The sequence below is a fragment of the Poecilia mexicana genome, unplaced genomic scaffold (genome assembly GCF_051168715.1).
Source record: "Poecilia mexicana isolate PSO_F unplaced genomic scaffold, ASM5116871v1 scaffold_14, whole genome shotgun sequence".
NCBI lineage: Eukaryota > Metazoa > Chordata > Actinopteri > Cyprinodontiformes > Poeciliidae > Poecilia > Poecilia mexicana.
In genome coordinates this window covers 4,846,328-4,860,360 of record NW_028263383.1, presented here as the reverse complement: position 1 = coordinate 4,860,360, position 14,033 = coordinate 4,846,328, and the positions used below count along the sequence as shown (strand labels likewise).

Sequence of the window (14,033 nt, the reverse complement as noted above, 5' to 3'; positions counted from 1 at the left end):
ACTCTGTATCTTTCTTGTACAATATTTGATCGAATAAATAAACACATCCTTTTCCTTATGTCATACTTTCAATGCATAAAATACCCCAAAAATTTGCATTGGCTATCTATACTTAGGTACCAATCCTCCTCTAAAAGGGGACTCTGTATTTTGTTAAATAAACATTAATACATTCAAAATGTGAATTCAGGTGTTAAGTCGGTGAAGTGTTTTATTGTGAAACGTCACCGGAAGTGGCCGTTGTTACCATGGCTGACTTGACAGCAGGTCTGCTGTACAGAGTAACGGTAGTCTGCTCGGAGACATCAATTGTCTGGCTCAACTGACGTTTGTTTGAGTCCACCAGTGGTTAGTAACGGGGGTCCGCCCGTTGTTCAGGCTAGTGCTGTGACAGTTAGCTCGTTAGCCGTCTTTAAATGGAGTTTCGAGTTAAAAGATGATCGCTTCACTCTCAAGAGGAAGTTTGCTGGATGAGGTTCTTCATGGGGGCTACAATGAGGTAACCCAACGTTGCCGATTCTGTGTGTTTGGTAAATTTGCTGAGCCAATTAGCAAGCGGACGTTGCTTACATTTTCAAAGCTTAAAAGCGCGTGCTCGTCCCTTTAAACGAACAATTAAAATAAGGTTTTGTTTTGCTTTTTTATTATTTTTTTTAGATATGTCAGTCTTGTACATGTGAGTAACATCGCGAGTGTAAATGTTTTCTTCCAACCAAAAAAACAAAACAAAAAAACTTGATACGAGACTTAGTAATAAAGTACTAATAAAGTAATCAATGATTCTAAATGTTTAGTATGTACTTGTTAGGCTATATCCTTACTGGAGCTCTTCAATCTTACTTTAGCTAAGGAAGCTAAATAACACAGGAAGCCAAACCTGAAATTACCTCTGCTGTGTGTAAAATGTGTGCCTTGTTTGTGATGTATCCTGATGACAATGAGTTGTCATATGAAACATCAGAAAGGATCACATGTATTACAACTAATATGTTGAAGGAATATTTAAGTCAGGAGTACAACTTTAAATAAGGGATCTGCAGGAGCGAAAGCAAAAATGAAATTATTGGGACAATAGGCTGACCTTCCTCCCCAGCGCCCTCCCTCTGCTCTGTCCTAACATAAGCAACAAAGGCTCTTATTTGTCTGAGCTTCATGTGGCCCCAATCACTAAGCCCTGCATCTGTGTATGTGTCTGTCTGTGGTGTGTTGGATGTGTGCATCTGATTGACAACTTGCAGCAGCAGCTGGCAGCATATGTTTCCTGGGTGAACTCTCAGCTGAAGAGGAAGCTGGGCCTACAGCCCATTGGAGACCTCCGGCGTGATCTGCAGGATGGCGCTGTGCTTGTTCAACTCATAGAGATTGTTGGTAAATATACACAGATTCACACATATGCTGATATACAGCACCACATGTTGAAGTAACTCAATTGGGGAAAAGCTTCAGCAAAACTCATCATTATTTTTGGTTGGATCTGCCTGAAATGATTTAAATTCAGTGGCTCTATGAGATGAGCAAAACAGTTTAGAAAATTTTAAATCTAAGCATAGTGGTCCCAAAAAATGTCTGCTTTTGTCATTCTTAAATGATCAGAATCATAATCCCTAATTAAGCTCAAGCTTTTTGTTTTATATGTCTAGACAAGCATCCGCTGCAATTTGCAACCATTTTTCAAAAAGCACATGGTATTCGCTGCTCATAATAGTTCATTTATTACAGTCCAAACACATTTGTTGAGCTAATAAAATCTGAGTGCCTTTCAGGCTATACATTTTGTCTTTCTTTAAAGATTTTGAAGTTTTGTCTAACTGAAAAAATAGATTCGCTTTTGCAAGCGTCACAAGTTTTTGGACTTAAGACAATCAAATAAGATCCAGTACATGGCCCATTGCTGTGACTGCCAAAGTGGATGACATCATCTTCTGTCATCCACTTCCTGTAGCACAGTAGCACTTCAGTACTGGAGTTTGAGACCTGTAGCTTAGCATTTCACTTACTACTTCACATGAAAACATCAGCAGGAGAAACAAGGTGTTAGTTTACCAAAGACTGCAGTAGTGAGTCAGATATATTTGTAGAAGCTTTGACGAGGGTGAAGGTAGAGTGCTTCTTTTGCTGCATTTTTAAGCTGCTCTCTTTTCAAGGACACAGTTTGCATTCTTTTTTCCCCCCTTTGGTTGTCTTATGTTTTTATTGAATTGTCAGAATGCGACTCACATTTGGCAAATGCCTTTTCAGTCACTTGGATTGTGTGAGAAGGAAGTTTTAATTGGGACATCTCATCCCTCAACATAAGGTTCCTAATGTTCTTTATCTGTGCTTTTTTTTTATTATGGCAGCTGGTGAAGTACTGCAGGGAGTCTACACACCTCCTCTGAACAAAGAGGAAAGCAGAAAGAATGTGGAGGAAGTCTTAAAGTTCATTTCCTCTAGAAACATACGCATGCCACACATATCTGCAAAAGGTAAACCGCAAGCAATTATTTTTACACATTTTTTTTACACGGCTGTCGTTTTTATATCTAACCTCACTGACTGTCAGTTTCAGTCATAGACATGCCATTCTAAGGTTATCTCACCTTGTCTGTCTCCTTTCTGCTTTGGTCTGCACACACGCTTGGTGTCCTGTCTTTGGACAATAATAAAAAAGCTGTTATTGCTGTATTGTGCTGGTGGAATGTGGTGAACATAAAGTAATTTCTCTGATAAGTTACTCTCCTTGCTCTTCCCGCTGAGATTCAAACTGTATCTTTTGATCACGCTTTATAAGGAGACCATTTTAACATCTTAAAAGAAAAACAGAAACACTTTTTATGGTTGATAGACGCATCACAGGCTTTGTTTTGGGTTTTTAGACATCGTCGATGGGAACCTGAAGTCCATCATGAGGATTATTCTGGCTCTGGCAGCCCATTTCAAACCTTCAGCCAGTCAGAGGGCTGCGGCTAGAGGCGGGAGGAGCTTAACTAGAGGAAACACAACCCACAATCCTCTCTCTACTGTTGCTTTGGCTCAAGGGGCTGCTGCTGCTCTGGCATCCGCCCGCCTGGACGCCTCACTGCCAATACGTTTCGCACGCATCAACAGGTACGCCAGTGTTGTCGGCTGTAAGACAATCGCACATTGTAAAGAGAAACTTTTAGAGATGCCTTTCTGTACCTTAGCTGCTTTTGGATCACTATAACTTAAATCTTGCGAATCAGTACGTTAGTCTTAACTCGATTTGAGATCTGATGAACTTGACCTTCTGTTTTCCTCCTGTCTGTCATCAGCTGTGGACAGTCGCTTCAGGCTATAGATTACAGGCTAATCTACAATGATTATCAAATGATTATAATGTGACTATGTCCAACATAAAAAAGTCTGACACCGAAGTAACCACGGCCTGTTTTCTCTTATAACATTTTTTGTTGGTCATGTTTAGTCTTTTTGCCAGCCTTCTGTAAAGTGGCCTACATTGACTTACCTGGTGACTTTATATAAATAGCTTAAATAACTAAAGTCGTAAATGCGTCCTTTCTGAATCATTTAATAATTTCTCAATTATGATAATATAAAACAGCTTTTTTTTTTTTTTTTTTTTTTTTTTTTAGATTACCAGTAAGAGCATTTTAACTCTAACTGGAGAGCTAAAAAAAAAAACTACCCTGTAATTAGTTTGTCATAATTTGTTGTTTATCCTGGTCTGTTTGAGCCTACACTTACTTTGGTTTTACTCATCTAAACCATCCAGATGCAGATCTACTGAGTCTCAGAGCAACATCCTCAAAGGATTTGCTGACCTCTAATGGACAAACAAATAATATCAATCAATTATCCTCCATTTGAGCTGCTGAGCTGAGGCTCATCTTCTTATATAAAGGTGATGAATCAGACAGTTCTTACACATAATTGCGTTATTTTTATTTTGCGTGTCCTCTTTTAGTGGCTGGGGGTTAGATGGCGGAAGGAGCATATGTGTCCGTGCACTGGTCCAGCAGTATGAAAGAGGAGTCACAGATGAGCAGGAGGATCCTCATCTCAGCAGGTGATTTGCTTCAGCATAAAATCAAATTACTCTTTTAAGAAACAAATTTCCACTCTGTAATCATTCCCATTTCTCATTTGATTAAAACAGACATGGATGATATCAAGATAAATTTTTTACAATAAGCAATTAATTTTTCTTTACTTCATATTATGTTGAGAGAAGTAGGTAACCTAACAGTCAAGTACCATACCCAGGGAATTAAAAGCTCTTTGCAGGGGACCCAGTCTGCCTGCAATTTAAATCAGTCCAAATGACTACTTGTGCCAAAAATTGTAATTAAGCAAAGCAAAAGTTCTGGCAGCAATCAGGTAGTTGTTATACTTGCGTTATCATAAAAATGCCGTTATTTCTAACTTGTATTAGGAAAATGATTTTAGCTGTGTTGACTGAAACGACTTTCATTGTGAAAGTCCTAAATTATTTCAATAAGTATTTCAATCCCAGTCAACTACTGGGCTAAATAAGAATGACTGACCTCAAATACTATTTCTCATGTTAAGAAATGTATTGTCGTTAAAACATTGGGTTTTTTTTTACATAGGAAACATTAAAATTATCTGAAGTGCATTGAGGCAAAACAGTTCTTTAACAGAAAAATTTAAAAATAGGATTTTATTTGCTGTGTTTGACACAGAATTATTGAATGAGATTAAAATAGTTGGGAGCAAATCTTGCTGATATGAGCAACAGCAACCTAAACTCATCAAAAGAATATATTTAGTTTCTTTGTGACTTAGGAATGTGTAGAGGCTGATTTGATTGAAGTTAACAAACATGGCTCCTGTTTTAAAGAACTTTGTGCTAGAAATACATACCTTTTCTTTGTTTTTCCTTTGCTCACAGTTACTTGTTACTTTCCATACTTGTCACTTTTCAGACCCTAACCTCACATCATGTTATGTGGTTCATTATTGTCTGTGTGTGTGTCTGTGTGTGTCTGACAGGGCATATGACTTTTGTCTTTGTCCCCTAAGCTTTTATCTTGGTTAGGATTTGTGTGTGTTTGCTCAGAGACATCTGAGCTAACCACAGGACTGATTCTTGAGAAAAAGATATTATCTGTCTTTATTTTCTGCAGTCACATGCTGGTGTGAAGTTTTGCTTTGCAGCGTTTTACCCGTCGTGAAAATAACGGCTGAAAACCAGTGCATTTATTCCAGGCTTGCTGCCTTATTAGAGGCCATCTCAGACTCACCAGAGCTATAACAATCCTATATTGGATGTTTAGCTTAACTGGGAGATACTGAGCAGTGTCAGCTGTATCGGTTGCCTTAGTAACTCTTGGCTATCTGGAGGGCAGGGGGCGTGGCTTGACAGCATAAAGATACAGAAATTGTCATGAGTTTTTCAAGATCCTAAGGGCTTAAAACAGAGGAAAGGGGCGAAGTGTTTTGTGCTGGCCGGACTGTCTGCAGCCCACTATGGGGGGAACCCAGATTAAATGGTAAGCCGAGACACAGAGGCTCTTTGAGTTTCATAATTTTAAACAACTTTAACTCGGATAAGATTGAGTTTAACTAGTGCTTGTGGCATTTTCATGCTTTGCTCTTTTCTGTGTGGTTTGTCTCTTTCTGCTCTTACGTTCCCTCATTTATAAAATATATCTTTCAGCAAAAAAAATATTTATGCAAACTGACTACAATCAAGGAACACAATATAACATGCAAAATGACTACTAACTTGTTTTTTTTATATTGCATTTACAATAGTGATTGAGTCTGGTTTGTGACATGCCTTATTAATTTGAAAATCCAGCCTGTATAACACAGACTGGCGGTCTAGAATGCTTTCACAACATTCAGTTTGCCTGTGGGCATTTTTTGTTCTGGATTCATTGGTTTTTCAATCTTCTGGCTAAAAGCTAACAGAATTGCCTTTAGCAACGGTGAAAATATGCATGTCACAAACATGGTTAAAGCGGAGATCCAACAATCAGAATTTTGCAGGCAATTTCTGATCTCTAGTTTTTGTGATGCAGACTTCTCTTTAAGAATTACTATAAAGGAAGATAAAGTGTTCAAAATCCGTCGGCTGGAAGCTTTGTTGAACAAATTGAAAGCCACCACTGGGGATAGACTCAGATACTGACAATTCATTTGGCCAGTGAAACATTTACCAATAGATCGATTAATTAGTGTTTTTGTCTCTCGTGAGCCTCAGCTCCGTCACTCCACTGCCGTCACCAAGAAGTCAGCAGAGCAGCAACTCAGTCCGACAGGCACATGACAGCCTGCAGCAGGAGCAGGAGAGCAGCGGTACGTCCTGTCGAGCCTACAGTGAGCATCAAAACATACTCACTTGGCTTGTGTCACTCATTTCTGTGTGTGCTCGTAGTGGAGTCATCTAATGCTGTAGTGCAGATGGCACTGGAGGATTCTCTGAGTGAAACCTTGGAGAAGGAGGTTCAAGAGACACGGAAGATGGTGTCTGCCCTGCAGGTATGAAGACGAGCATGAGGCGATAACATTCCCTTCTTTCAACAGTATTAAAAGTTGAGGATGATTTTATTGTTAACATGATAAAGGTGTTAATTAATACTAAAGTTATGTTGATTTACTCTTTTTGCATTAGCTGAAACTAATTTGTTCCCACATTGACGGTGAGATGTTTAAGCCTGTTGAGAATAACGGTTAACAGTTGTTTATATATGACAATAGTCCATCTGTTTTGTTTTGTTTTTTTCCTCTGATTTGATAGAATTCTACACAATTCTTGATTTAATAACGCAGCTCTTATCCAATAATTTCACACTGTAATCATAGAATTGCAAGAATGTGTAACATTTCTTAAGATGAATCGATCTTTTATTGCAGTAGTTAAATCTCACACTGGAGGTCATTTATTTCATGAAGCGTTACAAAAAGCACTACTTTCAATTATTATTAAAATTATTAAATTATTCCTAAGTGATCATTATGTCTTTCACTCTTCCAAAGCATCATGAACCCATTGTTTACCATTCTGAACATTGGGCATGTTTTTTTCTTTTATACATCTTTTGTTTGAAGCCGAACCCACTTTTGCTGAAAAACTTAATTTTACTCTCATGTGACCAAAGCGCACAGTTCAAGTTACAGGTTTACATTTGTGATGGTAGAACAGAAAGTGGTTTAATTTTTCTTCTTTTACTCCCATGCAACCAGTTGTCATCCATTGTTGCTGTGGAGGATTTGGTCGCCCAAAGGTGCAGCTCGTTGCAGCAGTTTTCTAAAAGTGTGTGATGGCAAGAGAAACATAGTGCCTCGTCTTTTCTGGAGGCCAGAATCTAAGAGAAATTGACCTCTGCATCATTCCCTTTAACTAATTTGATATATGGAGTATAAAAAAATACCACCTAGATTTTTATCTAATGGTGAGATTGTGCCTCTGCATTAAAAGATGGAATTATTTAAATTTCTTCTGCACACCTTTATGAGGGGTGCCAATAAATTCGGTTGGCTTTATGAGGAGATTCAAAACATAGTAAAAGCTACTGAAAGTATAACAAAAAATGTCATGTCTGAAACCTAATTGTAAGACCTTCATCTTTGGCTGTTTTTTGTTCCATTTGCTTAGTTTTTGTATATTTTGCACAAACTTAACTTCACTTCAAATAAAGGATAGTTTGTCAGCTAATGGGTGTGTGGCTTCACCGCAAAGTACAAATTGGTGTCACATGTTAGACTGTGGGTGTTTTTCCAGGCTCTGTTGCTGCATGGCTCTCTCCCTGAGAATGAACAGGATGTGTCTTTGACATTGGAGCCAGTCAATGCTGAACAGCAGCTGGTAGGTTTCAGTTCACTTGATTTATTTATCTTTTATAACCGTTGATTCGATTTTCTGTCCGTCCGATTCTTTTCGGTCTCAGTTCTGAATCTCTTGAGTTTTTTGTGCTCGCCGCAGATCACATTACTTTTTCCTGAGCCATTTGTGTATGTGCGTGCTTGTGTATGTCAGAGAGCGACACGGATATCAGTTTCCCTTTATTCTCCCTCTGTTGTAGTTCTCACACACCTTTTTCTCTTCCAGATAGTCGCTCGCAGCCGTTTGGATCAGAGTATGGAGGAGGTCACAGAGCTGAAGGTACACAATACCTTATCTTTTTTATGCTAATATTTGATTTATTTGGTCTGTTAGGAACAAGATTATTCTTACAACTGCAGAATGCACTCTGGCATTAATGTTTAATGCATTGTGTTCTTTGCTTCTCGTGTTAGAGGGAGCTGTTGCTCTGCAAGCAGGAGATCAGAAACCTGCAGGCAGTTAAGGTGAGTTGAAGCAGCATTTTTATAATGTTTGTAATAATTCTCCGATTCAGATCTTGACTTTGTGTTTGGTTCTTATTGTGCAGGAAGCCCAGCAGCAGAGGCTGTGCACTCAGGAAGCGTCTATACTGCAGATGAAGCAGGAACTTCTCCGAGCTAGCATGACGAAAGACGAACTCAACAACCACCACGTAGGAAATACATTCAGGCTTCTCTTAAAAATTCTTCTCCCTTTTCTTATTTACGATCGTGGGAAAATCATTAAAACACTCCACCTAAAATTGTCTCCAAAGTGGTATTTATGATGATTGTTTAGAAGTAATTCTCCTTTTCTGTAATGATGTGTCGTAGGCAGAGCTGAAGTGGAAGCTGGAGGAATGCAACAGGCTGTGGGGTGAATGCAAGGTGACAGGCTTGAATAAAATTCATTTGGTTTAATTAAGCTCGTTTGTCAACATCAAATGAGTTTGAGTTGAATAGAGAATCTAATATGTCTTCTCTATGTGGCTGGAAGCAGAAGGACGTCGGCCAAAAGGACAGATTACTCCAACAGTACAAACACAAACTAGAAGAAAGCCAAAAGCTCCAGGTATGTTAATTTACTGGATTGAGGGCTGAAGTTAGCTACTTTAATAATTCAGACACTCTAACAGCCTGCTACAAAAGTTAAAAGATTCTCAGCAAGACTAATAATGAATCATGCATAACGGCTTGAGGGTCACTGGTCACTGGCTTTGAACTTATTCTCAGATGGTTAGGGTAGAGTTATGCACGAGGTACGTCATAAAGTTGGCAAAGCTTGATGTTTCTCAAAATGGATTTGATTTCTTCCTCTTTAGAACCGTGTGACAGGTTTTAGACATGTCAGCATCTGTGACACAATAAACAGGGAGACACCAGCGAGTTATTTTTGGTCAATCTTCATACATGAAATGTTCCCAACTTTTGATCATGTCACTTTCTTTATAGGCTGAAGCACAGAGAGAGTTGGAGCACAAAAACGACATGCTACAGGAGCTAATGAGTAGAAATCTGCAAGAGGTAATGCTGTTTCTGTGCTTTGCTGGGTGTTTTTTTTTTTTTTTTGCTCCCATGAAGAACACACCCATACAACCTACAGCCGTGTTTTGTTTCTTTTGTTTTTTTCTTTATCAGATTCCAGTCAGCGCAGAAAACAATGGATATTCTTACTCTGGAAACCCAACTCCTTCTGTATCGGGTGTAAGTATTATTTCTCTTTCTATCAGTTGAAGACTGAATAGATTTACTGTACATTTCATTTCTGTCATATTAAGGTTGACGTGGTCCGATTGCCCATCTCATATCAAAGTGTAAATATGTGAGCCACACATGTTTTTGCATCTTAGAATCAAATCAGAAATCTTAACATGAAATGGGGAGAGGGAGAATCTGCCTCAGGTGGTAATCACAAACTGATGAATGTTTTGGACTGGATAGCCTCAACCAGTTAGATAGAAAACTCCTAACATATACTTTATTGCTCAAATGAATGTTGCTAATTGTCACTTTTTTCTGAAATATGAATTGCATGTGACATAGAAACACTTCACAAGTGGCTCAACTTGTATGATGTGCAAAGACAAAGTGATCTGTGCGAAATGGGTCCATGGTGCATTTTCACTGCGGCTCTGTGGGCTGAAAGTGTGTTTCGGTTTTGCTCTGCCAGCAGGCGGAGGAGGTCCAGCTGCTCAGAGACGCGCTGAGGAGCCTGCGGATCAACTTCAGAGACCATGACCCGCAGCACCATACACTGGACACCCTGGAGCAGGGAATAGTGTCACTCATCGACAGACTGCATGTCGTGCATACTCACAGGGTATCACGGCTTCATACTAATGTCCTGGTTTAGGAAAATATTTTTGAAAAGTACATTTCTGGTTAAATGTGTACATATAGATGCATATTTATTTACACTCTTTTAAGCTTTTAAACATGGTCCATTTCCAGTAGGCTTGAGTTTGATACCCTTCCAGAAGCATAATATTGGCCTGCTTCTTCCATTTCTAAACCAGTTTCGATGTGCGTTCGGAATCGTCGTCCTGTCGGACCACCAAATTATACATGACTTCAATATCTAGCTGTCAAATTGAGGTGATTTTGTAAAATTTGTAAGCAAACTTCCTGTCTTGTTATTCAATCCACCTTTCACAGCTGAAATCCACTGCTGAACAAGCCCTGGACATTATGCTACCACTGCCACGTTGAACACTAGGCATATTGTTAGTAGGTTAAAGCCTCATCTTGACCAAAATTCTCTTCACCTCAAGGCATTTGGCTTATCTGTGTGGACAGTTGTAAATGTCACTCTTTTAGTCAATAGTAATGCAAACTTTAATCCACTGTTGAAAGCTATGCTAGTTTTGGAACAGTTGACTTCAGCTTCAGTTGTTAATCTGCGAGTGACTGTCTGTGTCAAATGGTTGAAATTTGGATTAAATTCAATATTCCAACAGGATGACACATAATAGCTTCATTAATGGCCTCCTAGAAAAACCAGGCATCCCGCTGAAAGTTTGTGGACTGCTTGAAATCTCACTCCATGACAGAATACAAGTGGTGTGTAGTCATGGTGCAATTCTCTAGGGAACATTTCACCAAATACTTAGATGTAAAACCGGAATACATAGTTCAGACCAAGTATGGATTAAAGCTGATCATTGGATCTTGAGTCCCCAGCCGAATTTTATGGCGTCTTATTGTCAAATTTCTTTTAAGTTATTTTTCATATGTACAGCATTTTCATAACGACTGAAGTTACGCGATTGTGCTACAAAATGGCACCTTGTCCCTGGAAAATACACAATACAGCAGTTTATAGAAAATCCACATTACAATCTAACACAATGTCATTGCTTACTGCATTATTATTCCACCTTTAAAAAAAGTAATGTTTTTTGAGGGCGATTTAATTGCGCTCTAAATATTTTTTCGTCTGTAGGGCAGAGGGAAATCACCGAGACGGAAAGGTCAGCACATAGATTTGGACTCTTGGGCCTCCTTCCGTAAGAATCTCTGCTCTGTCAAAAATTGTAATTGTGACGAAACATTTCTAACTTAAAACTTTTTTCTAACTGAAACTGCTGTTTGCTGCAGAGAGTTGTCAGTCACAGAATGGTTCTCCTTCTTCTACAAAAATCCTTTACTTTACTGGAAAATCTCCAACACCCTCCATGATCAATATTCCCAAGAGGTTTGTGTCTTTGTTCGTTTACAATGAAATATATGTTTTCTTTGACGCTATATAAGAAAACATAGCTTCTGTGTACCATTCATCAATACGACTGATCCTGACAATGCAGTACAAATAGGACATACGATAAGCAAAATGATTCAAAATGTCATTAAAAACGAAGAAAATGTAATTCTTTTTCTTGACATGCATTATGCAGGCTGGGTGAAGTAACTCTGAAGGATGTTAAGGCGGCTGTTGATCGAGAGGGAAACTACAGGTACCACTTCAAGGCTCTGGACCCAGAGTTTGGCACTGTAAAAGAGGAGGTAAGTCTAAGACGGAGAGAAAGATAAAAACAGGGCGACAGTGGGCCACCATTTACTAATGATGGTGGCTGCATGTATTGGCACCCCTCATAAAGATGTGTTAAGTTTACAAATATATATATTTTTTATAATAATCTAGACCTTTTATCACTAAAGTTTAGTTTGCTAAATGTTGTAGGGAGTTTAACCGGAAACCAGCTGAATTTAGATGAGACTGAGATTGAGCATTTCAGCAAGATGCCATGTCTTCGTTTTTCTCCAGGTGTTCCTGGATGGAGCAATTGTTCCAGGCTGGGAGGGAAAAATAGTGGCCTGGCTGGAAGAGGACCGTGGCGAAGAGAGGTAATAATCACTGTTCTGTCTCTCAGCCATTTTAATTACTCTCTCTATGACAAGAGACTCATTTTCTTTTTTGTTTTAGACCTTTGTAGATTCAAGCGGAGCAGCTACGAATTATGCACAGTGTTGGAGGCTGGACAAATTAGCACAATGCTGTAAGAACATAGCATTTTTTAGATTATTAAATATGAACTGAATATCTCTGTAGTCTGTGCAAATATCTGACAACAAGGAAATTATAAGACTCTGTGCCTTACAAAGGAAAGCTGATTTTATCATGTTCCTAATGCTGCCACACTATAACTGCTGTAGAAAAATAGTCGAGAACATTATTTGTGGACTAAGTGGAATAGAAACTACTGTACTGAGGCTTGCATGGAGAATTAGAGGAAAAAGAAATATTTTTCATAGTTATTTGTGAAACTACATTAGTTCTTGTTTAAAGAATATAAAATTATAAACTAATTAGAAACAATGTCTGCTTGGAAGATGGAATAGATAGGATGAGACAAAACAGATTTACAGGAATTTGCCTTTTTTTACTTTTGTAGGACAAAACATTTTGTCCTACAGTTGCAGTTTTGCATACCACCTAGCGGTAGTAGGAGAACAGAGAACAGTTACAGTTGTATAAAGAAAAAGCCTTAAAGTATCTGAACTCATTGTCATTGGAAAAGCACATGCATGCACCCATGTAGAAATTTAGACAAAAAGGCCTCTTCCCACACCTAACTCCATTTTTTGTAATTGTAGACTATATCTCTTAATATTTTGAATAAGATAATATTTATGTTGATGGTTTATTTGTCTAGAGATTTTTGAATAAAACAGCCTTTATTAAGTGTCAGATTTTAATGTTGGTTCAAAGCAAACTTTAGTTCTTTCATAATTAACCATTCCATTATTTATGCTGTTTATTTCTCAGTATGGAGGTTTGCATATTTGTGGAAAATTCTGACTGATCTCTCACTAACAAGCCAACTGAAACAAGTCTGTTTTGTGATCACATGTATTTAATTGCCATGACTGTATGTACAGTAAAAATTGTACAATTTTCTGGTGAGATGGTATTTTCCCATTTGTGGTGTTTGTTGAGATTCTTTTTTTTTTTTTTCAAAGTATGGATATTTGCATGTTTGGGGAGGAAAAGCCTTTGACTGTTTCACATTTTGAAATAAAATTTTTGTATGCCGCTTTTTAATGTACATTTTCATCTATGATTCTGCTACTTTCTTAATATTTTTTACCAATAGCTGTGTTGTGTTGTATGCTTACTTGCACTTAAGAAATGCTCTAATAAGAGATTTTTGGCAACTTATTGTTTCCCAATTTATGATTACACAGAGTTGTTCTTCAAATACAGCTACAGTATAAATAGGCTAGAAATATTTAATTTAATGTTTTATACTGTTATGTTTGAACTACTTTTACACTTGTTCATCTGTGTGAATGAAGTGGTGCCTTGACACCCCAATAACTGGAATCTTTTTATTTTTGTCATGTTAGAACCACACAGTTTTTTGGTATTTTGGTAATATTGTTTGCCAACACAAAATGGTTCATAACTGTAAAAGTTGTATATAGTTTTCAAATTTAAAAAGAAATTAAAATATTGAGCATAGTCTGTTTAGCCTTTAATGCTGATACCCCTAATCTAGTGCAAGTACTTAAAGCTTTGAACATCACCCTAGGCACAATACGGGGCCGCTGCAGACATACTGAAAGATGGCCGTCCACCTAAACTTATAGGCCAGACAAATGAAGCATTAAATAGAGAAAAGGCAAGAAGCTCACAGTAACTCATAGAAGCTGTAGAGAGCCACAGATAAGCTGGAAGAATCTGCCAAAAGAGAAAACAATTCATAAACATTGTAGTTCTGGAAGAGAGAAAAGAAAAAAAG

At 38.1% G+C, this 14,033-nt stretch overlaps 1 protein-coding gene across 6 annotated transcripts; it reads left to right on the top strand.

Moving 5' to 3' along the window:
* Positions 1-257: 257 nt before the first annotated feature.
* Positions 258-13,328, top strand: LOC106921413 (dixin-like). Of its 6 annotated transcripts, none has more exons than XM_014993130.2 (21): positions 258-499; positions 1,239-1,368; positions 2,340-2,465; positions 2,856-3,087; positions 3,926-4,027; positions 6,191-6,285; positions 6,365-6,468; positions 7,712-7,795; positions 8,039-8,092; positions 8,227-8,277; positions 8,361-8,465; positions 8,626-8,679; positions 8,789-8,863; positions 9,244-9,315; positions 9,430-9,495; positions 9,962-10,111; positions 11,234-11,297; positions 11,389-11,485; positions 11,685-11,793; positions 12,056-12,135; positions 12,215-13,328. In XM_014993130.2, exons 1-21 carry the CDS (start codon positions 437-439, stop codon positions 12,222-12,224), a joined length of 1,923 nt encoding a protein of 640 aa, XP_014848616.2. In that variant the 5' UTR covers positions 258-436; the 3' UTR covers positions 12,225-13,328. The 6 variants fall into 6 exon arrangements, with proteins under 6 accessions (XP_014848616.2, XP_014848601.2, XP_014848610.2 ...); XM_014993115.2 differs by having other exon boundaries at positions 6,185-6,285; positions 8,792-8,863; XM_014993124.2 differs by having other exon boundaries at positions 6,185-6,285; positions 9,965-10,111.
* The last annotated feature ends 705 nt before the right edge of the window (positions 13,329-14,033 follow it).